The sequence below is a fragment of the Rattus norvegicus genome, chromosome 1, assembly GCF_036323735.1.
Source record: "Rattus norvegicus strain BN/NHsdMcwi chromosome 1, GRCr8, whole genome shotgun sequence".
NCBI classification, from domain to species: domain Eukaryota; kingdom Metazoa; phylum Chordata; class Mammalia; order Rodentia; family Muridae; genus Rattus; species Rattus norvegicus.
The window spans coordinates 49492357-49519397 of NC_086019.1; the positions used below are offsets into that span (position 1 = coordinate 49492357).

The 27041-nt window shown below is 45.1% G+C and overlaps 1 protein-coding gene across 3 annotated transcripts in view; it reads right to left on the bottom strand.

Annotated features, from left to right (window-relative positions):
- Positions 1-14631: 14631 nt before the first annotated feature.
- The window catches only part of Rsph3 (radial spoke head 3), a 58753-nt gene continuing 46343 nt past the window's right edge, over positions 14632-27041 (bottom strand). For 2 of the 3 annotated variants that reach the window (XM_006227910.5, XM_006227909.5), the window contains exon 9: positions 14632-14807. In XM_006227910.5, the coding sequence (XP_006227972.1) occupies positions 14697-14807 (111 nt within the window). In that variant the 3' untranslated portion in view covers positions 14632-14696. Of the gene's footprint in view, positions 14808-23695; positions 25178-27041 lie in introns of those variants that run through there. The other variant, XM_008758741.4, reaches the window with a different exon arrangement.

Sequence of the window (27041 nt, forward strand, 5' to 3'; positions counted from 1 at the left end):
TTTTTTTTTTTTTTTTTTTTGGTTCTTTTTTTTCGGAGCTGGGGACCGAACCCAGGGCCTTGCGCTTCCTAGGTAAGCACTCTACCACTGAGCTAAATCCCCAGCCCCAAGTAGCCTTCCTTTCTTAACTTGCAGAGTCTTGCTGTTTCAACTCCATGTCTATCTTAGTGGCATCAGCCATTGTTAGTCTAATGGGAAATCCCAACAGAGGAGAGCGTTTTTCCTGATACGAGATGGTTAGCTATTAATAAAGGCTGGCACATGCTCTCAGAGCTCCCTTTCCAGAGATGGCAATGTCAGGTCATATTAGGATGCCAGGTGGGGGTTGCTTCCCCACATCTGCATTGTAAATCACCCAAGCCAACTTCGTTTATAAGGTGTTACTTCTTTGCAGTCCAAGCATTGATTGGGCAGGTCACTGAGTATGAAGGAGGTTGAATTTTATACCAACCAGTCTCTTGTGACTCAGAAAGGGATAGCAGGCTGACAGGACTGCAGTGTGTCTCATCAAGATGACCCCGGGCTCCTAAGAGAGTGCAGGAGTGGAGCAATAAAGGACTTCTGTTTGGAAATTCCTCTACTGAAAATAGGTTCCTGGGGCTGGAGGTGTAGCTTAGCTGCTGGAATACTTATTTAGCCATGGGTTAAGCCCTGAGCTAGATCTCCAGCATTGCATAAACTGGTGTGGGGGTGCAAGCCTGCAAACCCAATACTAGAGAGGCAGACACAGAAGGATCAAAAGTCGAAGGTTGTTTTTGACTAAATAGTTCAAGGCCATCCCGAGCCACGGGAGACTAAGAAAATGAAATATAATAAAACAGTAAAATAATGGATTTCCCTGCTTAGCTTTTTGTTTTGGTAAGTGTGTGTGTGTGTGTGTGTGTGTGTGTGTGTGTGTGTGTGTGTGTATGTGTAGGAAAAAAGAGAGAAAGGGGGAATTTACTCTTTTCCCTTCCCATTTAATATCAGATCTTTGTTATATAGGCCTTTCAAAAGCTGTTTAAATCAACTGGTTTCCGAATTTGCGCTTGGTTGTATGTGTTTGCAGTTAGATTTTTTCCATAGCCTTAATTATTCATTCTAGTATACACTGAGCTCTCGGTAAGGGGGAACACCCAGTCATGTGCTTGCAGGCTGGGGACTCTGCCTTTTCTACAGTCTTCTGGAGCAGCCAGGGGGTCTGGACAGGTCCATCTCTTGCCTGCTGGCCAGGAGGACTATAACGCTTTCCTTTTTCGCACAGCTCTACATGAGGCAGCCCTGGGTTCAAAGGACAGGTTTCTGCTGAGACAGCTGGTCTCCCCATTTTGTGACAGAGCAGGCAGAGGGGTGGGCAGACTGGCTTCTGGACCTGGAGGACACAGTCCTTTTTCCATTGGGTTACAGCCTGAGAAGGGAGATTTTGGCCCCTGCATCTGGGCTCCGGCTTGACCCTGACCTTGCCTGGGGCAATAGCAGACAGGGGAGTGTGGTGCTGCAATGAGACCAAGAGAGGTGAGAGAGATTAGACACAAATGGTTCTGTTCAGTGAGGATTTCTTTTGTGAATTCTTGCCCATTTAAACTCAAGCTCCCAGAAGAAGAAAAGAAGAACAGGAGGAGGAGGAGGAAGAGGAGGAGGAGGAGGAGGAGGAGGAGGAGGAGGAGGAGGAGGAGGAGGAGGAATGAGAATAAGGAGAATAAGAATAAGGAGGAGAAGGAGGAGGAGAAAGAGGAAGAGGAAGAGGAGGAGGAGGAAGAGGAAGAAGAAGAAGAAGAAGAGGAAGAAGAAGAAGAAGAAGAAGAAGAAGAAGAAGAAGAAGAAGAAGAAGAAGCAGAAGAAGAAGAAGCAGAAGCAGAAGCAGCAGCAGCAGTAGTATTGAGCCACCACACTGTCTTAACTGGGGTTAGGTTATTAATGTTGTGAGGGAACACCGTGGGAGTTAATTTAGGGAGGAAAGGGTTTATTTGGCTTACACTTCCACATTGCTGCTCATTATTGAAGCAAATCGGGACAGAAACTCAAACAGGGCAGGAACCTGGAGGCACAGAGCTGATGCAGAAGCCTTGGAGAGGTGTAGCTTACTGGCATGCTTCTCCTGGTTTGCTCGGCCTGCTTTCTCCAGGAACACCAGCCCTGGAATGGCACCACCCACCATAGGCTAAGTCCTCCCCATTGATCCCTAATTGAGAAAATGCCTTACAGCTGGATCTCAGGAGGTAATTTCTCACCTGAGGTTCCTTCCTCTCTGACAGCTCTAGCTTGCATCAAGTTGACATAAAACCAGCCCGTACACCATCTACCCTGAGAATTCTATAAGGCTGATTGACCAATTAGAACTTAGCCAGTATGGAGAGCTGTTACACACAGAGCTAGACTTCCTTGGGCTGTCTTCAGCTCACTTAATAGCCATTTGTTGCCCACATGTGTCTGACCTATCATCACACAAACAAACGTATCAGACAACTCCTGCAAGCTTTCACAAATTCAAAAACTCTGAATGCCATTGGACAGCAGATAAAGCCTAGAGCAGAGATGTCTCTACTTGCTACAACCTGCCTGTCTGATGTCTGCACTAACGCATTTGAGAAGTGCCTTGGATTCTGACTTCCTTTGTTCTGTTACTATGAAAACTACACGAGCCCAGATGCCGGATATCACGATCTTGGCTCTGTTTCAACACTGCAGTGTCTACCTGGGACTGAGAAAGACAGGCCTCCTGCTGTTCTAACGTAAACATTGATGGATACATTCTTTCCTTTCCCTCCCTCTCTAGAAACAGTCATGCTGATTCTAGCCGCTCCAAGAACCATCAAAGTGTCTACAATCGGACCCTGGTTTCATCAATCTCGGAATAAAATGAACAAAACCCAAATAAACAGACTCGAAACAAAACAAAAACAAAATGAACATGCAAACAAACCAACCACAAAACAAGATGGAGGAGGAACCCAGCGAATGCTGCTCTTGGAATCCTATCAAGCTCCCGCACTTTGATCTGGACGTTTGAAAGCTGTCCCTTGTTCTGCCCTCTCCCTGTTCCCTGTTCCCTGTCTAGGACTTGAAACGCTCAGAGTTGTTGTTCCTACTTCTCCCTCACATCTCATTCCAGGTACAGAGCAGGGACCCCTCTTCTCTATCACTTGGCTCTTAGGAAATTACTGATGCACTTGAGGACTTTTAAGTGGACCCAAGGAGGGCTACCCCGGCTGACACAGCTTCCACCCCCACTCAGCAGGAAGAAGCCAGATCAGTCATTGTCCCAATTCCATAATGGAAGTTAGAGTCTAACTCTAGTCTATGTACTGTCTGCCTGCTGACCTATTTCAGTCTCACAAAAGCCCCATGAGGAAGGTAGTCCACTCTAAAGGGGGAAGCACAGGCACCCAGGAGCATAACTGGTTCAGCAACAATGACTCAGAGGTGGCAGAGCTCGCTTGGCTACCCAGGTGACAGCTCCTACTGTTGGACCACTTTGCTGTGGAGACGCTGGCACAGTCCTCAGTGTGAGGGTCACACAAAACCTTGTTTTCAAAGCATATTGCAATCCTGTACCACAAAAGATGTAGGGTAGGTCAGACATCAATTGTTCTTCACGTCCACACAGTGAGCTCACTGCTCTGAATGTACTCACTGATCCGTGCTACACCCTGGGTGTTTACTGCGGGCCCAGCACTGTGCTAGATCTGTCCAAACCTCATTGTCCCAGCTAGTTTTATGTCAACCTGACACGAAGCTAGAGTCATCCGAGAGGGTGAGTCTCAATTAAGAAAATGCCTTTCATAAGATCCAGCTGTAGGACATTTTCTTAATTAGTGATTGATGTGGGGAGACTCAGTTCATTACGAGTGGGGCCACCCCTGGGCTGGTGGTCTTGGGTAAGAAAGGATGAACAAGCCAGGACGCAGCCCCCCCCCCCCACCATCGTTTGTCTCTATGGCAGCTCCTGACTCCAGGTTCCTGATCGGGTTGAGTCCCTGTCCTGACTTCCTTCAGTGATGAACAGTGGTATGGAAGTGCAAGGCAAATAAACCCTTTCCTCCCCAACTTGCTTTGGTCACGGTGTTTCATCATAGCCATAGTAACCCCAAGACACTTGGTATTCATATAGGCACATGCACAAGGCAGCAGTTACTCATAACAGACCACAATAGCTGTCTCAGTACCAAGCACTTAGAAGTTGCTTTGGATAAAAAGCACGGAGTCCTCATCTGGACCCACAAAGTCATCAGAAGGAGGATACAAGCCTGGCTGCCCTGCCTTCATTTTACAGTGTGCAGTCTCCTTTACTCTAGGGCAGACTCCTCTCCTGCTTGAGTCTGCAGAGGCATGCTAACCACAGAGACAGGTCTGTCTCCCTAACTTATGATCTCATCTTTACTCCGTCAAGGGTGAAGGCACAGAGACAAGTCATCGCTCTAATCCCCGCCATCATCCTGGAGACCTAATGGGCAGGCAGAGAGATGCTTTATGATACAGACAGTGCACTCAAGAGCAGCTCTTCTTGTGAGAGCCAGGCTGCTCCCTGCTGCTGTCAGCAGTAGCTTATAGATCAACATTTTTTTGGAAGACAGTTTCATGTGGCCAAAGCTGGCCTTGAATTCCTGATAACTCCTGCTCTACCTCCCTGGACTTGCAGGTATGTGTCAAGCTGTTGGATGGATCAACAGCTTCTTATAGCTAGTTGCCTTCGTGAACTGGAGTGGAGACACCCACATGAGGTGCCATGCCTCCAGGAAGGCTTAACTGAGCAAGCCTCTTGCCCCCATCCTAAATCATAGATTTAAACACACCCATGTGTATAACATGGACATGAAAAATGGAGAAAGGATAGAAAAGAAAAAAGGAGTCAAGAGTTTTAAAGGGGGTCCTGTTAGAACAAACTCCATAGTGGCTGTGACATACAAGCTGCCGAACTCTCCCCTAAGTCACTTTGTGTCTAGCCATCTTTTACTGCTGGATCTCAATTAGCCCACACTAGATTTCTGATTTGTTCTTGATCCTAGCTCCAGAAGCCATCCATCCATCCATCTATCCATCCATTCATCTATCATCCATCCATCCATTCATCTATCCATCCATTCATCTATTCATCCATCCATTCATCCATTCATCTATTCATCCATCCATCCATTCATCTAAACATCCACTCATCTATTCATCCATCCATTCATCTATTCATCCATCCATTCATCCATTCATCTATTCATCCATCCATCCATTCATCTAAACATCCATTCATCTATTCATCCATCCATTCATCTATCCATCCATTCATCTATCATCCATCCATCCACCATCCATCCATCTATCCATCCATTCATCTATCCATCCATCTATCCATCTATCCATCCATTCATCTATCATCCATCCATCCATTCATCTAAACATCCATTCATCTATTCATCCATCCATTCATCTATTCATCCATCCATTCATCCATCCATTCATCCATTCATCTATTCATACATCCATTCATCCATCCATCCATCCATTCATCTATCCACCCATTCACCCAAGAGTATCTTCAATTACTCATTTTGTTTGTTGGCAGTAGACACTGCATAGAGCCGCAGGACACAGAGGAACACTGAAGCCCCAGATGGTGGGCAGCTCATAAAGCACTATGTAAATTTGATGGTGTGTTCTTTACTTGGATTAAAGGTAGAAAATTGAACAAGTGTCAACTTTAGGGGGAACATTGTTGCCAAATCCACTCTTCATGTAAGGTAGCAGAACGCCAGAACAGGAAGGGAACTTATGAGGTTGTCCACCAGGCTCCCTAGAGAAAGCTAAAGATGAGAAATTTCTACTTAACAGCTTCAGATGTTGCACATGGGCAGGTGATAGACATTTAGGCTCTTTTTAAGTAAATAATTCTCCTCCTCCTCCTCCTCCTCCTCCTCCTCCTCCTCCTCTCCTTTCTCTCCCTCTTTTCCTCCCCCCTCTCTGGAGACAGGATCTGTCTATTATATAGCTCTGTCTGTCCTGAAACTCAATGTAAACCAGGCTGGCCTCTTGCAGGATATTTGACCAATTGTGAACCCTGAGATTGTACTGTTTTCTGGAAAAGCCTGTTTCTAGCTGTGGTGTGACTCAGATTTAGCACATATTTTTAATCTCTCTGGCTGGAATACAGACATGCCCTTAGTACACATCTTTAATCCCAAACAATGAAAGTAAAATTAGTTTGTAGAAGGAAGCCACTCACGTTTGAAAGTGATATCCAATTGACTGGCAGACAAAGTGATGAATCAGAGGAAAATTTGATGGAAAAGGATCTGCCCAAGTCTCATGAGAACAAAGAGGAAAGGGAGGCTGCTTTAAAAGGCCTCAGCTGAGAAAAGGCCTTCATATGATCCAGCTGTAAAGCATTTTCTTCATTAGAGGTCAGTGGGGAAGGGCCCAGACCATTGTGGGTGTGGCAATCCCTAGGTTGGTGGGTTCTATAAAAAAGAGCAGGCTGAGCAAGCCAGGGGAAGCAAGCCAGTAAGTAGCACCCCTCCATGGCCTCTGCATCAGTTCCTGCCTCCAACTTCCTGCCCTGTTTGAATTCCTGTCCTGACTTCCTTCAGTGATGAACAATTATGTGGAAGTGTAAGCCAAATAAACCCTTTCCTCTCCAGTTTGCTTTTTTGGTCATGTTGTTTTGTCACAGCAATAGAAACCCTATCTATTTGTCTGTCTGTCTGTCTGTCTGTCTGTCTGTCTGTCTCTCTATCTCTCTCTCTATCTATCTCTATCTATCTATCTATCTATCTATCATCTGTCTGTCTATACTCATCTATCTATCTATCTATCTATCTATCTATCTATCATCTGTCTGTCTATACTCATCTATATATCTATCTATCTATCTATCTATCATCTGTCTGTCTATACTCATCTATCTATCTATCTATCTATCTATCTATCTATCTATCTATCTATCTATCTATCATCTGTCTGTCTATACTCATCTATCTATCTATCTATCTATCTATCTATCTATCTATCCATCCATCTATCATCTTTCTGTCTATATTCATCCATCTATCTATCTATCTATCTATCTATCTATCTATCTATCTATCCATCCATCCATCCATCCATCCATCTATCTATCTATCTATCTATCTATCTATCTATCTATCTATCATCTACTACTTGCTTTCCCCTTTAGGATCTACGATATTTTAAAAGAAACAACAGTTCAGCTCACAGAGGACCACGGGAACGCCCACCACAGCTATGTGAAGCTCTGTGACCCACAAGTCAGCTTGTTCCTCCTGGGGACCTCTTGCTGATATGAGAACCTCCTGCCAACGTTCTGGGGTGAAGCACTTCTAGGAGTGTCACGCCACACTTGACACCAGCCCATGGTTTTGACTCGAGAGGAAATGAATCACCAGCTCAGTTTGACTAACTCAGTTAATATGAATAAGAAGCTCAGATCTCTAGTAAGTTCTGGGTCATGAGAGCAGATGCTCTTAGTCCCTTTAGGTTGCTATAGCAACATCCCTTAGACTGGATAACTCACAGGTCACAGGAATGCGTTGCTCATGTTTCTTGAGGCCAAGGAATCCAAGATGATTTTGCTGGCTGGTTGTCTGGTAAGGGCTTGCTCTCTGATGGTTCACTGCTGCACCCTGACATGGAAGAAGGGACCAGGGAGCTTGTTGAAGCCTCTTTTACAAAGGCATGAATCTCATCAGTGGGAGAGTCCTCTCACTGTTGCCCATCCACCCCCTCTCTCCATACTACCACATTGGGCACTAGGTTCCAAAACATGCATTTTGGGGAAGCACAACTATTCAGACTGCAGCATTAGCGTCCCTCAGTTGGTGAATTAAGGTTCACCAATGGCATGGAATCATGTCTAGCAAAAAAAAAAAAAAAAAAAAAAAAAGGAATGAATTATTGTACATGGAGAAATATGAGACTCAAAATAATTTTTCTGTATGGAAGAGACAAGATGACAAATTATACATATAGTATGATGACTAATCTTTATTGTTAATTCATGTGTTAATAAATATTTATCCCAGGGGTTGGGGATTTAGCTCAGTAGTAGAGTGCTTGCCTAGCAAGTGCAAGGCCCTGGGTTCAGTCCTCAGCTCCAATAAATAAATAAATAAATAAATAAATAAATAAATAAATAAATAAATAAATAAATATTTATCCCATTTCTCTTTCCCAGCCTTGATTCCCAGAATGATGACTTTGAGACTAATTAGTTGTTATTAAATGCCCAGGCCATAAGCTTTGGATCATCCCTTGAATAGCTCTTACTGTCTTAACCCATTGAAATTATTCTATGTCTACCACTTGGTTAGGTACCTCTCCTTCAGTTCCCGTCCATTTATCTCCTCAGCATCTTTTCAGCTTCTCTCTGAGTTCCTCCACCCCACTGGTTTACACCCATCTCCTCCATCTGTCGTCCATCTCGTCTTTCCTGGCTCTCTCTCTTTTAATCTCTTACTATTTCCCAGAATTCTCTCTCTTCCTGTCAGTGTCCCACCTCCTATTTCCTGCCTCGGCTCATTGGCCATCGGTTTTTTTTATTGACAGGTGATGCTTAGATACTCTCTACACTCACGGGAGTTGGAAGAGCCTGGGAGGTAAACTTCTGGGCATGACTGGGAGAGCATTTCCATAGAGGCTGAACTGAGGTGGGCCCACTCTGAGTGTGGGGGACACCGCTTGCTTTAGTCCCAGAAAATGAGCTGAGCACAATATTCATCTCTTTCTGACAGCAAATGCTGCCATGATTTTCTTGCTATGACAGACTATAGCCTCAATGCACAAGGCAAAATACACACTCTTCCTTATTCATGTTGCACTAATCAGGAGTTTTGTAATGGGTAAAGAAGTTTCTCCAAAAATTAGAGGTAGAACAACCATTTGATCCAGCTCTTCCATGCCGTGCACACACCCAAAGGACCCTCTGTCCCAGCCCAGGTCCTCACCCATCCATGCTCAGCACTTCTTTGGTCACGGCAGTAAAGAAATAGAACCACCCTAGATGGGCACATCAGCAGATAAATGGGTAGTTAAACTGTGGTCTATACAATCCATATGACGTAAGTTTATTTGCCATAACGAGAAGTGAATTTATGAAATTTATAAGCGAGGGGATTGATCTTGAAAATATTATTTTAGATGAGGCAACCCAGATTTAAAAAAAAAACAAGTCACAAGTCTCCTCTCAAATAGATAGCTGTGTGTGGTCTGTGTGTATATGTGTGTGTGTGTGTGTATGTGTGTGTGTGGTGTGTATGTGTGTATAATGTGTGTGTATTTGTGGTGTGTTTGTGTGTGTGGTATATGTGTGTGTATGTATATGTGTGTATGTATGTGTGTATATGTGTGGTGTGTGTGTGTATGTGTGTATGGTATGTGTGTGTAGATGTGTGTGTGGTATATGTGTATATGTGTGTGTGTGTGTGTGGGGTCATATAGCCAGAGAGTAAGTAATGAAACATGACATAAAAAGGAATAAGAGGAGGGGTGGGGTTAAAGAAGAAGAGGAGATAGAAGCATAAACAGAAAGATTATGTTTGAAAATCCCACCATGAAACATAATATGGTATATTCTAAACTAAAAAATAAAATTAAAAATGGCATTTAGGTCGGGCAGTGGAGGTTCGTGGACTCCTTTGATCTCAACACTTGGGAGGCAGAGGCAAGTGTGTCTCTGAGTTGAGGTCAGCCTGGTCTACAGAGTGAATTCCAGGACAGGCAGGGCTACATGACAGAACCCTGTCGTGAGTTGACAACCCTTGCCCCTTGCCACAGAGGCACCCCCTTTGGTTTTTAATGATGTGGCCTAACTTGAGTTCTCGAAACTGAACTTGGGTCCTCTGAGGAGCGACAAATGCTCTTGACCATTGTGCCATCTCCTTAGCCCATGCTTCTTTTTCAGTGATTTAGAACCTCAGCGTCTGACTGAATAGACAGAAGGACTGAGCTGGTACAAACTTGATTTAGTGAGTGTGGAGAGCTGTGAAGGGCTAATAATCATTATGCCATAATTTGTGAGAATCTAGGATACTATAAGCCTGTACTTTGTTTTTAAGGAGTTTTACTATATAGTTCAGGCTAGCCTTGAATTCATGGTGTTTCTCCTGTTCAGTAACGCTAGTCGTACTGAGATTAAAGGTGTGCTCTACCATGCACAGCTAGCATCAATACACTTTGGATGGATTGCTCTAATACACTCATTTTAGCCAGCGTGAGCCATGAGTGAGCATTTCAATAGTGGGAGAGGTCATCTACCCTTTGCCTGAGGTGGAAAGGGACCCAGAGCGTCATGGTTCTGTGATCATCTGTACAATGGACCAAAGGACAGATCCTCCTGTGGCTGGGTACATGGATCTGCAGTCTATCATTAACACGGCTGAGGATGACCTTGAACTCCCAGTCCCCTGGACTCTACCTCCCAGGTGCTGGGGATGCAAACATGGCGATGTTTGGTTTCTGCACCACGGGAGATCGGAGCCAGGGCTTCATTCCTACCAGGGCAGCAGTCTACCAACTGAGCTACATCTCTAGCCCAGACTCATTGCCAGGGCCCAAGTCCTTTGAAAACACGGGCAGATTCCATTAGTATATAAGCCACGAAAGTCTGACCAGCCTGGGCAAGTACATCTGAGCTAGGGCTAGAATAGTCAAAGGGGGTTACTCCAAATGGGATCACTGAACTGTTTCTGCCTGGGAAGACACTGGCGAGAGGAAGAAGGGATCTTTATTGGCTACTACCACCAGCCATGACATCACTGTCCCCAGGAGAGTTAGTTCTTCATTTATTGGACTTCAGTCCCTCCCACATTCATTCTAGCTTTGGGGTAATCCCCTTGTGATTTGCTAAGACAGCGTGGTTTCAGGTTCCAGAAACCAGCTCTGTAATTATTTTGACGAAAAAGGGAATTTACTGGAAGAAAGCCTTACCATTTCGGGGTATTACTTTGAAAAGGGCAGGGCCTCTTTGGCAATCTTGCGCCCTTTCTTCAGCACGAGGCTCTGCCTTAGCGACACTTAGATTTGCCAGGGCGTTTCTTTCTGTCTTCTCCAGAATGCCAGCTTCCTGTGCAACGTGCCTGAGTTGCTTGTGTGGCCATGGCTGGCGGGGACACAGTGGTTGGGGAGGGCGGAAGAGTGGCTGGATCAACACTTTACTCTTTTTCTCTGGAACACTACTCATGCTCATGCTTACCGCCTGGTTCTCCTTTTATTTAGCTTGCTCTCAAATCGCCCAGTCTCTTCTTTTGGCTTTGAATGACACTGCCCCCCACTCCCATAACTTGAGTAAACCATATCTACACACCTGTAGACACCCACTTTACAGGGTCAGCTTTTCCTTCATGCTCCCTGCTTTGGCCACAAAGTGCATCTTCTTTGGTGTGATTGAGGATATGGAGAAAGGTCAAATGCCCACTACTCAGGGGACCGCCAAGTCTGAGAGAGGAGCACTGGGTCTGGCTGCAGCCTTGGTTTTAGACTTGAAGAGGGATAGGAGGGAAGGAAGGCCTCCTGGAAGCCCCTCAGAGGCATGGGTTGGGGTACAGGCGGCTGACAAGTCAGCTCAGTAGAGAACCAGACGTGGAGTTGAGCAGCAGTTCTGCAGGCCCCAGGGCTTTCTCTGTCTTCCTGGTGAATGAGGCTCCCCTAAAACTGTCAGTGGGTGAGAAGTGGGAGGGACCATGGGGCCCAGCTGCAGGCAGAGGCCAGAGTCTCTGTGGCTCCCCTTGTTCAATTTGCACTGGAAACAAATCATCCTTGGTGTCTGTCTGAGAGTGGCTTCTCACAACCTCACTTTTCTGACTCTAGCACTTCTGAGAATAATCAGAATACTGTTATCTACCTCTTATCTGTCTGTCTGTCTGTCTGTCTGTCTGTGTACCTATCTGTCATCTATTTATTATCTATCATCTATTTTCTATCTATCTATCTATCTATCTATCTATCTATCTATCTATCTATCTATCTATCTATCTATCAACCTACCTGTCTGTCCATCTTCCACCCACCCCCCATCTATGTATCTGAAGTGAATTCTTTATTATCCAGGCCTGATCTTGACTGGGCACAACTGATTCTCCTGCTACATCCTTCCAAGTAGCTGAGACTACCCGTATGCAAATGCATCAGGCCAAGCTGACTTGAGTCTCTCTCTCTCCATTATCTATCTATCGATCAATTGATCGACCTATCATCTAGCTATCATCTATTTGGCTAAATCGTTTAGGGTTATACTCAAATACTGCCATCAGTTGCTATAGTCTCTCCTGATGATTCTGCAACCTCTTTCCTGTCAGTGTGACTGCACTAATGCCCTGCTTAGCATCTCATCCCTTAAGTGGTTGATTGCTGGCTCACAAGAATGTTCTTCTGCAGCCTTAGGACAGCTCCCACCTGTGGCGTCTAGTTGCACCTCTCTTCTGCACACAGGAATGTGTGCTTTCTGCCCTCTGCCCCACTGGATTCTGTCCTGAAGTACTCGGCCCTCACTCGTGTTGGGTCTGGCTCCGCATCCAACTCTCTGCTTTCCTTCTGGGTTTCCTTGTGTGTAGCAGGAGCAGAACTCTCTCTCAGAGGCACAGGCCCGGTATGGAGACTGTGCTGCTCTGCCCAAGGCCTTCTTGGGGCTCACTCTCTGAGGCTCCTCTGTCTTCTTATGGATGTATTCTCCGGTGCCTACCACAGGGTCTGCCACAGTCCCTCCATTAGACAACTTTCAGTGGATTTGTACGGGATCCCCCTACCCCCTGCCCTGCCCTCTCTGCCCCGCCCTCTCTGCCCCTCCCACCTCTCCTCATTCCACCGTCAGCTGACTGCTCTTCTGAATCTTGCCCATCAGGCCCAGCTGCAGACTGTCTGTCCATAGCGAATTTGCAGCTGCCTATTCTTGAAGCGTTTTACTCTCTGTCCCTTACTGGAACCGAACCCCTGACATTGGTACCTTACAGAGAGCATTGAATGGGATGTCCCCAGGGAACACTAGGTAGGATACCCCCATTGCTTCAGGCCCTGGTAAGCCAGCCTCTGAGCCCGGACCTTGGACAGGCTCTGTCCGACACAGCCTTATCTCTCCTCCTAACTTTATTCCCAGTTCGGTCAGAGACTGCATGTGACTTCCATCAACCCCAGACTCAGAAAGTCCGTTCCTTTCTCCTATGAGATTCAGGGTTACATGTTACCTCAACTTTCCCAGTGAATGTTCTGCTCTGGTTCCTGAGTTCTTCCTCCAGCCTCCATGGTTGTCCCCCTGCACCGTTGTCAAGACCTCACTTACTTCAATAACTTGCCCTTTCCTCCGCGCAGGTAGATCCCTCAGCCTGAAGCTTCTCTCTCTCTTTGGGACTCCCATTTAGCTTCCTGTCAGAGTATTTTATTACAACAGGAGGGAAAATAATTGTAAGACACGTTTCTTGTATTTGCCTCCAAAGGACTTGAAATCTCACATGCCGGAAATGGTTGAGGAAGAGGTGGAGTCAGCTAAGCCACGCCCCCCGAGGGCCATGTATGATTCTGTCTCTGATCTTTGGAGGTTATGGAGCAGGCAGACATGGCCAGAGTTTCGTGACATCATTTAATTCATTAGTTCAACTTCTACACTGAGAATTACATTCTAGGTAAAATTAAAATAGGGGACTGATGTTTGAGAGAACGTTCATCTATGACTGAACTTCCCACCAAACTAAGAAGATTAAAAAATAATAATGTTCTGACCCTGACACAGACCGACTGAATCATAACTTGTATTTACTGAAAAAATTAAAGAGAGTACTGTTTTAAAAAGGACTTCCAGCTGGGTGTGATGGTGCACATCTTTAGTCCCAGCACCTGGGAGACAGAGGCTCATGGATCTGTGAGTTTGAGCCCAGCCTGGTCTACAGAGAGAGTTCCAGGGCAGCTAGGACCACACAGAGAAACCTTGTCTCAGAAAACAAATAAAAAACACCTTCAGTGGGGCTGGAGAGATGGCTTAGTGGCTAAGAGTCCTGGCCTCTCATCTAGGCAACCTGGGTTCAATTCCCCACCGCATCCACACGATAGTTTACAATCATCTGTAACTTCAGTCCTCAGGAATCCAAGTCTTCTTCTGGCCTCCTTACACACAAATCTAGTGAAATCAAGGGGTTTTGGAATGCCTTTTTAAAAATATGAGCTTTGTTATCTTCAGGTTCCAAGGCAAGCAAGTAACTAACTAACTAACTAAACTAACCTAATTAACTAACTAACCAATCAGCCACCAACTCCTTTAGGAGTAGCTCACCTCAGCCATAACAGGGCTCAAGAAGTTTGCCCAGGGAGGGAGGCGGGACTCAGTTAACAATGCCCAGGAAGTGTAGTCAGGGCAGAACCAGCTGTTTGCTCACTCCTGTGTCCAGTCTCCATGATGGGTCCCAACACACAGCACACACTACATAAATATTTGCTGACTAAGGCAGTGGCAAGGCATACAGATCAGCTGTATAGGTCCTCTCTCCCCCCACCCCCACCCCCAGTTTCTCCCCACAGTGCAGACCTATTCCCTGGGTTCTTTCTTAGGTGTGCCCCCACCCCCGCCAGCATGCAGTGGGGACTGTCACACTTCACGGGATGTTTCTGTGTTGATGTTTCTTCAGTTTGAAAAGAATAGATGGCTTTTGCTAACAATTGAAGACAATGTTTTAAGAAAAAAAGACTTTAATGAATAATCTACAATAGGCAAACAAAAAGAAAAAGAAAACCCTTCACGTTTTCAGTCTCCGCCCCCCATTAAAAGTGAGCCAATGGTTTCTAAGGCTGCTGCTAAATCTTCCTGATGGCGTGGCTGAAGCTTGGCTTTGGAACAAATTAGACCCCTGTAAGACACAGATAGATGAAATATGAATTAATGAAGGACAGTCATTTGTTGAAGAAAGAAAGCTAAAATAGTACCCGGATGTGTGATTTCCCATGAGTCCCACTTCTTAGAAACTGGCATCCAGCCAAGAGTTCAATGAGCGTAGACTAGGGGTACACTCCAGCAGAAAGAAACACACAGTGCTCTCTTTGTCTAAAGATTAAATGGACTTAGTTAGCACAGTAGTGACTAAGCCAGCCGCAGGGATGTGTGTCTGGGAAACTGAGGCCTCAGGATCGTAAGCTCCAGGCCAACTGGGGCTATGTCACAAGACCCTCCTTAAAAATCCAAACCTGGAACCAAAAGGTAATGACTCATACTTGATGGCTGAGGAAGACTGAAGCAGTTCTGATGAGGTAATGACCTCATCTTTTAAAACTATTGTCAGCTTGACGGTGGCTCATATTGACCTTCCACACACTGTGACTTTGTTAGGAATGGTTACAGCGGGCACACACGAGAAGTGAAAGCATGCTAGAAATAACCAACTCATAGACTGATGAGTCCTTTGCATAATTTGCACATTTTAAGTTTTTTCCTTAAAGGAAATAAGGTTGGTCTACCTGACTGTCGGTTTGCTTGCCTGCCTGCTACCTTATCATGTCAACCTCTGGCCTCCACAGGGATGCTTCCGTGCATGTATAAGCACCCTCCACATGTGTACTCCGATACATATCAACATCTGTATATCTGCATGTACATATTTAAAGCTTGACATGGTATTTATTAGAATTAGGAACTTTTTAAAAAAAAAACAAGGGTTGGGGATTTAGCTCAGTGGTAGAGCGCTTGTTTAGCAAGCGCAAGGTTCTGGGTTCGGTCGGTCCCCAGCTCCGAAAAAAAGAAAAGAAAAGAAAAGAAAAAGAATGAAGTTTTAAAAAAACCAAAAACAAATACTTCTTACAAGAATCCAAGCATAGCAACTTTGTTAGTTGCAACTACACAGACAAAAGCCATAGTTCTATCTTTTCTTTCCTTCCTTCCTTCCTTAAACTGCTTCAGACATAGAAAGGAGGAAAGTAACCAACACCGAGTCTGCCTGCATAACCTAGAGTCCCCTTCCCGCCTCTAAGCCACAACAGCATCTCTTTGCAAAATCTCCTTGGCCATGACTGCTCACAGTCACGGACTCTCAAGACCGCCTAACAGCTTTGGGGACTCTGTTTACTGTACCAATCACAGCCACTTCTTCTTCGGGGGCAGCTCTGTCCCAAATGACAGATTAACCAGAGCAGGTGCTAAGTAAACCATAAAAACAGCCATTAAGGACTTTTTGCTGACAGCCTGGACATGCATTCATGGAGAATATGAATATATATACATATATATATACACATATAGTCAGACTTTATAAAGAATATGTCTGTCTCATATATGTGTGTGTATACATATATATATTCATTTATAAAATTTTATTTTTAAATGTGCTTGGTTTAAAATTTATCATAAAACATTGCCAAGGGGAGTGACTCCTTAGGGGGCAGCATCTGTCTGCCAGTCACCTTGGTCCTCTCCCCATCCCGCTCTTCTGATGACGTCATCTGGCCAGTCCCTAGCTCCTCTTCCCATCTCCTTCCCGTCCTCCACAGCTGTCTCCTTGTGGACGTCTCCACTCTTCACTCCTTCTCTCCTACATGACTAGTGCCCCTGGACCACTGTCTCTTGACCAAACACTTGTTCCTGAGCAGTTTACTCTCCCATCTTAGGAGTGTTTCCATACAAGTCAAACCCATCTGGCTCCAAGATGGCAGCTGCTGTCTTCCCTCCTGTGTATGCTAGCTGCTAGGGCCAGTGTTAAAAGAGTGCCCTAGTCTTTCATCTTCTGCTGTCTCTACTCACAGCAGGGAGGCACGAGGCTGTCCCCAAGTGTCAGAGGCAAGGGTATGCATATCACTTGGGTGGGGGGAGACGCAGGTCTGTTTTGATCATCTCAGAACCAGAGGGGAAGGGCCAGCTTGAGGCAAACACACACATTTAGGGCACAAAGGACAGTGAGCTGTGTCTGTGCATGGTACACAATGCACATTTATTCTGCCTTGCAGATTTTTAGGGGAAAAATCTTTAAAGCAGAAAATAATCAGTGTTTGCTTTTTGCATCTGAAAGTACAAGGCCACTTGACTGGCCCTGTTTCACTGCCTGTGAAGCCCGATACAGCAGAGGACACTGTCAAATTTCCACTCCTGGAATGCACAAGCAGACTGAGTTTGGAGCCCAGTTTCTTCACTAGGACGTAGCTTTGCCTCCCTGTCTCAGAGATGCCTGCCTTTCCTGACCTTGTCTGGCAATGGCCCTCAGTACTGCCCTCACAAATGCCCTCTTGTCTCATTATTTGAATATTACCGATTAACCTTATTTTCATTCTTTCTCCAACTTTTATAGAGTTGCTATAATTATCCTTAAAAATATAAACATGATACATTTCCTGCTCAAGATTTACACCAGTTGTCTCAGGAAATGTCAATGTATGCAGGAGAGAACAAAACATTTCTCCTATACCTCAGGAGAAAGAGTGAAATAAAAACAATCTGAGGACATACATATTTTCAATTAGTCATTATGAAGTAGATAATCTTTTGAAAGAATTGTTACTTTTCCACTTAATTATTTGAAAAGTGCAGCCCACCCAATGGACTCATTTAGGTGTGTAGTGGGCTGACAGGACAGTCTGTCTGCAAGTTGCTTAGACCTAGTTTGTCTAAGAAGACAGCAGTTTTTATGCCAGAAATTAGCATTTCTAATGATACACAATGTACCAGAATGCTCTGCATGAGACACCAGAGATAATGCTGCCGTGTTCCTGGTGGAGATAAACCATTGTATCTTAGGACTGTTTGGACAGTGCAGTCAGGGCTCTGGCACTCGTGGATGTCACATCTGCACACCGCTGTTGGAACTGCCAACCCCAGCATAGTGGACTGCCTTCCTGCGTATCTGGGCTGAATGTTTTTAATAGAATTCTCTTGTGCTCAGCCCTCAGAACTTGAAAGTATCATTTGTTCTTGGAGAGCCTTAGTTACCTTCATTTCTAGGAAACGTCAGGCTAACGTTCCACTCAACTTTAAAAAACAACATAACCAGACATAGCTCTACAAAGACAAAGAATAAAATCCCACAACTGTCAAACATGAACTCAGTTTGGCATTGTGCAAAGTGCTTGAGTTCCCACCATTCAGGGGAGTGTCTAAACTTCCAGGGCACCGTCCTAAGGCTCACGTGTAAAGGGTGAGGTGACACACTGTTTGTCCCAGGGGTTACAATGGTGCCAGTGAGAACATTAAAGGACCTGCTGAGGTACTGCTGGATACCTCGTGTTAGCATTTGCCATGATAAGGGGCAGCCGGGTGGGACTGAGTGTTTAGGAATTCAGTGCTCTGTCTCTGCCCTCCCTTTATGTTATATTTAGAGGGGCTAAAAGATTGTGAAACAAAGAGCAAAACAGCAGCTGTCAGTGTGAGAATTTCACTATCACCACTTTGATCTACATATGAGGTCACCATATGGGATAGGCTGGACTTTGAGAAGGAGGCCAGCAGCAACTTAAACCATCCAGAGAGCTGTTCCTCATTCCTCTTAGATGAAATCCTGGACAGATTCTACAACTTTTCTGGGTATTTAAAAACCATGATAAAACACATAAATAAATAGACACAAAATAGAAATAAAAGTAAAAAACAAAACAAAACAAAAATAAAACCAAACAAACCAAAAACCTTCCACCCAACTCTCATCTGGCTAGGAACCCTTCTCTATCAGATAGCTGCGGGCAGGGTGTTCCCCCACCCCCACACCCCCTTTCTCTTTCCACCTCGCTGTGGAAGGAGCCTGTTGTTTCTGATCTCCCAGATGCCAGTGGGCCAGAGGCCGGGAGAATCGGCCATCAAGGTCCTCTAGGTGAGGAGGTAGGCATACTACAATCTTAGCTCTTCCTTCAAAGAGGCCGCTTGGAAGTCCATGCCTTGCCCTGCCCTTCTTCTCGGGAAGATAGTTTGCCCAAAGCAGAGGAGGAGAAGGCAGGGCAGGGTGACGCTTGTTTGGGAGTTGCCAGTGTTCTGCACAGTATCCAGCCCTGGGAGCTTCAAGGGTAGTGCTCATTTGTGTGACAAGACAGAGATGTGTCTTTTGACTGCCTGAGTCTGGGCTCCCGGGGTGGGGGTGGGGTGTGCGGCTTTTTTGAAGCCCCTCACAGATGGCTTGGACACTAGGGGCTGCGGACCTAGCACCTTTGGCCGCCAGGGCTGATGGATTCCAAGCTGTACCACTGCTGGCCACTAGGCGCAGCAGCCAGCTCTGCCCCATCGCCCAGGCTGTTTCCTGAAAGAAGGACAGAGCCTCTAGGGGACTGTGGGAAATAGGAGGTAGCTGTGTGGGGCGGAGCAGCCGAGAGAGGTCCTGCTGTGGAATATCCTGAGTTTGTCTGCTGTACCTCAGCGGTTTGTCGCTTCTTCCCTAGGATAGAAACCCAGTGTTTACTGTTGGGGAGCACGCAAAGCTCTGCAATAAACTCTTTTCTTCTTGAGTTTCTCTCTTTCCCATGAGCCATGTGTGTGCTGCCCAATGCTGGAGACCAAGGAAGGCTTCACAGAGGAGCGGCCCTTGAGCTTAGATCCCTTAGTGGACGAATGGGAGGCTGGCACTGCTTTTTCAGTTCTAGAATACCAACTGATTCTTTCGTTAATGCTGGGACTTCTTATTTTTCACTTTTTGTTTTACTTCATCATAGAAATTTCTAACAGCTGTTTGAAAGTCACCATTGCTAGTTGGAGGAGCTGGTACATCTTGGCATGCAGTTTTTTCTTTAGATTGTTTTTTCTATGACAGGTAATTTTTAAATTGGCATATTAAATTACATATTAATGGAAGGTGATATGACAACTTGATGCATGCACACGATCTGCAACGATCAAGGTGATAGCATTTCTATATCCTCCTTGTCTCTCTGCTTTTCCTGGCCACCACGAGGCAGGCAGCCTATGCTACCTACTATTTCCCGTAATCTCATTTTAGGCCTGTACAACGGGGTCACTGACTGCAGACTAAAGCCCCCCAAACTGTAAACTGCAGTAAGCTTGTGCTCTGTGTACACCCCTGAAGGGTCTGTCGCAGGGATGCGGTCTGACTGCATCTATTGGCAGGAGAGCTGCTCCAGCTTTGGCTGGACTCAGGTTTTGTTGTTTTCCGTATCTTTACCTTTGACATAGCTGTCTTTGAACTGCAGGTCTTCCCTAGGCAAGCACCTTAAACAGAGTGTGTCAAGTTATATCTTGTAGACAGTATGGCTGGATCGTTCTACTTTATACTCTGCTCGTTGCTGCCTTCTGGAAGCCAGAGTGTAAGTCATTTAGTGTAACTGCTCAGGAGCCTCCTCTGCCATTTTGCTGTTTCCACAGCTCTTCTGCGTTTTTATGCTTCTGTTTCTCCATTACTGCCCCCCTTTTTGTATTAAGTGTGTGTCTTCCACCACACAATGTGCTTTTGCTTCCTTTTTATTATTCTCTTTAGAAGTTATTCTCTTAGTGGCTGCTCTGGGGATTACAGTTCACATTTTAATTGAATCAATCTACTTTAGACCAATACAGGCTTAATTTTGATAGCATATGAGCATTTCCCTCTAGGATCACCCTGTCTCCCCACCTGTGCTTGGCTAATCTGAAAATTGCCTTGATACATTAGGATCCAACTGGTAATTTTATGATGTCTGCCTTATTATGCTATCTTAAGTGGCAAAAAAGGTTAAAGCTACTCAGTCTTTTATACGCATGTATGATTTTTATTGATGCTTTTTATGTGCATGCATCTGAGTTACTACTTTTTTCATTTCAGCATTAGTATTTCTTGTAGAGTAGGGCTGCTAGTCACAGCCCTTTTGTGTGCATGTGTACATGTGTGCAGTACGTGTACATATGTGTTGTGTGTCCATGTGGTGTGTTGGGACTGATCCAGTTTTTACTATCTGGCAATGTTTTATTTTTTGTTCATTTGAAGTGCAGTCTCGCTGTCCCTTAGAATTCTTGACTCACAGTCCTTCTCTGAACACACAGATATGCTCATGCCTTCTGACCGCCATGATGGCTGTAGTGTGTGAAGTCAGCTGATAATCTGAGAAGCACGTGCACAGGATAGGTCAAGCTTGTCTGGCTACCTTCACCATTTCCCTGGTCTCTTGGAACTCTGTGGCTCATCACCATGTGATGTCTTCATGGAGAGCTCACTAAGCCTCTTGGATAGGGAAGCAGGTACTTTCTACCACGTCTAAGTTTTTAGCCATGTGTCTTCAAACCCTCTTCTGGACTCTTCTGTCTGACATTCCCTGTTCACATCTTTGTATGCCTGATGGTTTGGGGCAGGTCTCTCAGCCTCCATTCATTAGCCTTCCCTCATTTCCTTCCTGTTCCCCAGAGTGGATTTATTTTATCTTATTGATTCTGGTTTCGGGGATTCTTTCTTTGCAGATCAAATCTGCTTACGGAAGTCTTGGCGATAGGTTTTGAGTCAGAATCTACTTTTGAACACCAGAATTTCCACTTGGTTCTGACGGGTGCTTTGCTGGCACATCTCTGCCTTACATGTGTGCCTGGTGTGCAACGAGGCCAGAAGGAGCATCAGATCTCCTGGGACTGGCCTTGCAGAACATTGTAAACCACCCTGTGGATGGCTGGGGACTGAACGCTGGTCCTCTGAGCAGCAGCCAGTGCTTTTCACCTGAGTTATATCTCAGCCCCACTGCTTCTGACTGCCACTCATTTTGCCATTTGATGAGACCATATTCCTACACACTAGTTCTCAGGTACTGTTTCCTTCAATTTTTTGAACATGTAAATGATTCAAGTAATTTTCTCCTGTAGGCTGAAATCTGGACTTCCTCACACAGTTTCTGCACACAGACCTTTGTTCCTTTCCATGGATAAGACTTTCCAATTTTTGTATGTTTGTTAAAAGTTCTTTTGGTAAGTCCTGGACATTTCTGAGTAAGTGTGACATAGTATTTTGGAAGACATATTTTTGTCCCACACCTACTTTGAGTTTTTTATTGTAGTTTTTATTTTACCCTTAAAAAAGATTTATTTATATTTATTACATAAGTACACTGTAGCTGTCTTCAGACACACCAGAAGAGGGCATCAGATCTCATTACAGATGGTTGTGAGCCACCATGTGGTTGCTGGGAATTGAACTCAGGCCCTCTGGAAGAGCAGTCAGTGCTCTTAGCCACTGAGCCATCTCTCCAGTCCATATTTTACTCTTTATAATAACCTTATAACTAAAATACTGTCAGATTGTCTTTGTTGTATATGACCACTAGAATCTGTTCAGCAAAGTTCGTGGGTCGGCAATTACAATCCGCAGTAGAAATATCCCTCTGCAGACCATTCTTGTGTGTGTCGGGGTTAGTGCATGCCACTGCACATGAGGGAGGTCAGAAGACAGCATGCAGGAGTGAGTTCTCTCCCTTCACTCTGTGCGTCTTGGGGAACTGAACTCAGGTCATGATGACTGGTGTGAGGGGATTTACCCACCAAGCTATCTGGCTGACCCCCAGAGAAGACATAGGCGAGTCACTAAGTCCCCCATGCTTTGCTATGTAGGTTCTACAGAGGCTGGGCATGCCTTCGACGGGAATGAGTGATCCATGCCATCTCAGGTCTTCCCCAGGCGTGCAGTTACCCTTCATACGGACTCCAGGAGTATGTCGACATTTCCAAAGCTCCCGTGGCCGCTCACGCACATGCTCTGCCTCTCTCACTGTTCCCGCCACAGCCTTCATCTTAGGTAAATGTCACTGCACTCACACCCGATTTACATTACTCAGTAACAATGCCCTGGTGTTAGGACCTTTGTCAACGAGCGAACTCTGAGTCAAATCAAATAAAGTCAGGCCCTAAACATGGTCTTTTCCAGGGTGCTAACCCAAAGTCAAATAGTGACGAGTGTCTTTGGAATGTGGCTCTGAGGGACACTGAGCCTACTGGCTCCTTCAGCGGCTGCTAAGCTACTTGTCAGCTGTTATGGCCCGAGTCTGCTGGTCTCCAGGGCCATGGGGCTGAAACAAGACCGAGACAGGGAGATTTGAGAGGTCCTTATTCTAGCATTCGAGGTGGTGGTAGTGGTGTGCTCCCCGCCTATGGCAGGCAACTCCTGCCCTGTGCCATATTAAAATCTAGGACTGAGGAATGCTTTGTTTTAGCCCAGACTCTTACACTTCAAGAGATATCTTCCTATGCCTTCTCCCTTGTGACTGTTAGCTCCATGCTGTGCTCATAGCAATAACTTTCCCCTTGTATGCCATCTTTTGACTTCTGTGCAATTATTACCCAAAAGTCAAAATAGTAGAGGAGGTATGCAGGCTCAAGTTTGTGGACTTTATGGCGTTGCACTTATCAGCATTATTTGAGTTTCTATGTTCTAGACCAGTGGTTCTCAACCTTCCTAATGCTGCAACCCTTTACTATAGTTTCTCATGCTGTAGGGACTCCCCAACCATAAAATTATTTTCACTGCCACTCATAACTTAATTTTGCTAGTGTAATGAATTGTAATGTAAATATCTGTGTTTTCTGATGGTATTAGGCAAACTCTGTGGAAGGGTCATTACCCTCAGGCTGAGAACCGCTGCTCTATATGGTGTGTTTGTATATACTTGAGATAGACGATGTGTGTGGTGCTACCTAACTCATAGGGAATAAGGGTCTTACAGGACTCCAAAGTGGCGAGATTACAGGTATAGCATCTGGGCTTCAGAGACACCTGAGAAGAACCAAGATAAGTAGAAGTTTCCTAGTAGTGGTTACAGGGTTAAGGGAGAGAGGTTGTAAAAACTGGGAGAAATGATCTCTCACTGAGAGAACACCGAGGGAAGAGAGATGTTTATTGCACACTGATATAATAAAATTCTGCCCCCTTGGTCATAATCATAATCTAGAATTCCAAAGATTACAACGAAGAGTAGAAATGGGAAGGCATTGAACTTTTCTCCTCTGGTACACATATGTGCATGGATGCTTACGCCGCAGAACCTATGAGGGGTCAGATGACAACCTAAGGAGTCACGTCTCTCCTCCTCCTGTGTGGGTCTCAGAGTGTGAACTCAAGAGTACCAGGCTTTGGCAGTGCCTTACGTGTGCCCTGGGATAGCTTTTAATGTGGTATAAGAGCTCCTAATGACAATGTCAGGAGCAAGCGACTGACTAAGCAGAGCACTGCCTGGGCCAGGGGAGACAGAACTGAACAGGAAAGAACTGTTTCCTAGTTCATGAGGTAAAAACAGCCTCATTTTAAGAGTGAACAGGAGAGATTAGGGCTGGTGATGTAACTTAGTGTGGAAGGCTAGGACCCACAGGTGAAGGAGAGGACTGACAGACGTGGTAATTAATGAAGAGCAGCTGACAGAATGGCCATCTGTTAAGGATCCAGAGTCAGGATGAAGACTGAAGTCACTGAGTACAGCAGAATTCCAGTCTGCAACAATCATGAGAGTTGCTCTGGCACCTGATTAAACTGGCGGATAACGTTAGAGCGAGGTAAATCTTCAATGGGAGTCTGGATCTCCAAGGAGAGCAATTCATTTTTAAACAATTGCCCTCCAAGTTACTAAATCAGCAGACAAAACAATGAAGCTCGATCACTATGGCATTTTAATGATGCCATTACACACTGTGCTGTCCTTCCTCTCCCACACTCTTCCCCCCAGCCCCTGCCCCCCCTAATCTTGCAGGTCCCCCTCTCCCCTCTTCTCTCCAATATTCCATTCCCTTCCCTCACTCCCTTTGCCTCCTGAAGATCACTTCCACGCCCTTAGTACCTTTTCCACTTCACACGCACGCACAGATAAACACATATACACACAGTCAGATACACACACCACACATTCAAAGCTAAAGTCTACGTTAAGATTAACAATTGGCATCTGTCTTTCTGCGTCTGTCTTATTTGGCAAAACAACGACAACAGCTCCATCCTACCCGTGTGAGAGGCTCCGTCTCTCTCTATGGCTGAAAACCTGTGGCACAGTACATGATGAAATTTGATCTGCATACCAAAATTTCTTAAATTACATATAACCTTGAATTCAAGTTAACAGTGACACAGTGTTTTACTGACCCCTGGTGGTAAAAATGAATATTAATAGACTATAATTAACACAATTTAAAATGCTTATTTTCTAAAAATCAGTATACCTTCAGACATTTGTTTTGAATTTTACTTTCGAGCTTAGTTGAATTATCAGAAATAATGGGTACTGGTTGCTGGTTCTATCCATGGGAAATGAACCAAACTTAGGCTCCGCAGAGTGGCTTCATATAGATATGTTCAGGAAAACCGCCAAGGCTACTCTGTTACACAATACATAAAAATAAAAGATTAAGGGAGAACATATCAAACTTTCTAGAATAAGCAGAACATATAGAATCAAAATTAGGTGAAACTGGATGATGTGGTTCATGTTTTTGCCAACATAAGAAAATGAAACTTTGCTGGGATAAAAGAAATAGGCAGTGAAAAAACCACGAGGTGAGTTCTTTCCCCAGTTTCACAAAGGGGAGCTTTGAGAAAAGAAAAGTTGTCCTCTGAGCTGAGGGTTAGCTGCTCGTTGGTAGATTCCATCCCAGAAGGTGTGGCTTGAGCCAGTCCCTGCAAGTTCTTGGAGAGATTCACATGGCTCAAACCTAATGATGTGAAATAGGGGAAACAACATTCTAGCTTCTCTCTAGTTAGGTATGTGGGATCAATTCCGTGATTCCAGTCTGTGCATGGTGACCACAAGTCATCGCTTATCCTGTCACCTCAGTGCTACCTGAGTGAGACCTCAGGAAGGACGGGTTTGTAAAAGGAGCGTTGGCAAACCCCAGTGAATCAGATGGAGTTGCAGAGTCTGTCTGCTCATGCTCATCTGCGCCGCCGCTCATGGTTACGGTCACTGATACCAGGGACTTCAGATTGCTGCCCTCTCTTTACTGCAGCCCACATGTGCCTGAAGAGACTCTTCCTAAACCATGAAAGCTCCCTCTTCACGTAACATCCTTGTTTCCATATAATGTAAAGCTGGCTTCTTTCCTCTCAGGCACAGTGCCCTCATCTCTCACTTAGCTGTTTCTTTCTAGGATGGACAGGCTAAGCCTGATTCAGTGTGGAATCCCTAAACTTATGCACACATCGCCTGTCTAGAAAACAACCACACATGGTCAAAGGCACATGGCTGAGGAAGCCCTGGCCCTAGCTGGGACTGATGACTGCTGTGTGAATTGGCACAGTGTTACTCTGCTTTCTAAGTGTCTCTGTTTATACCCAGACAAGACAAAGCATATTCCAAACTATCAGAGAAGCTTCTCTTAGTAGAAAACAAAGAAACTCAAGGTGGGCCTTAGGGATGGCTCAGCGGTTAAGAGCACTGACTGCTCTTCTAGAGGTCCTGAGTTCAATTCTCAGCAACTACATGGTGGTTTGCAACCATCTGTAATGAGATCTGGTGTTTTCTTCTGGCCAGCAGGTATATATGCAGGCAGAACACCGTATACATAATAATAAATATTTAGAAAGGAAAGGAAAGGAAGGAAGGAAGGAAGGAAGGAAGGAAGGAAGAAAGAAAGAAAGAAAGAAAAGAAAGAAACTTAAGGTGCTGAGAATGACTGATGACATTTTACATGACCCCCAAAGGCTCAGTAGAGGGGCAAGATGACTGGAAGAGCTGGAAGACACAAGGCTGTGCAATGCCTTCTGGATACGACACAGCGGTTATAATCTTGAACTCACAATGGCTGCGATTATCTGTACTGGGGCTGCACAAGACTAGCCCTGTAGTCATGAAGGGGGGTTGTGGGCCCGCAGAGCTATTGGCTACTGACAGACGGGGAGAAGGGGCTGTCTCTCTAGTTGTACCACTGCGGAGCCCACCAGGCCCTAACAGACAGTTCTAAAGTCACACAGATGGCCCTAGACGAACTCAGTGGGTCACAAAACAAAACAGACACAGATTTGGGGAAGGGTTTTGTAGGGAGCAAGAGAGGGCTGACAGGGGTTGGAGGGTGATAAAAGAGGGTGTGGAACATAAGTAATTCTAATGAATTATGTACAAGTATGAAATTGTCGAAGAAGAAATTGTTGCAAAATGTTGAATAAACTCGATTTTACAATGGATAGTAACAGTTGCAAAAAGCAATTAGCCTCAAATTAATTTTAAATAACTTGTAGTTACTTTAA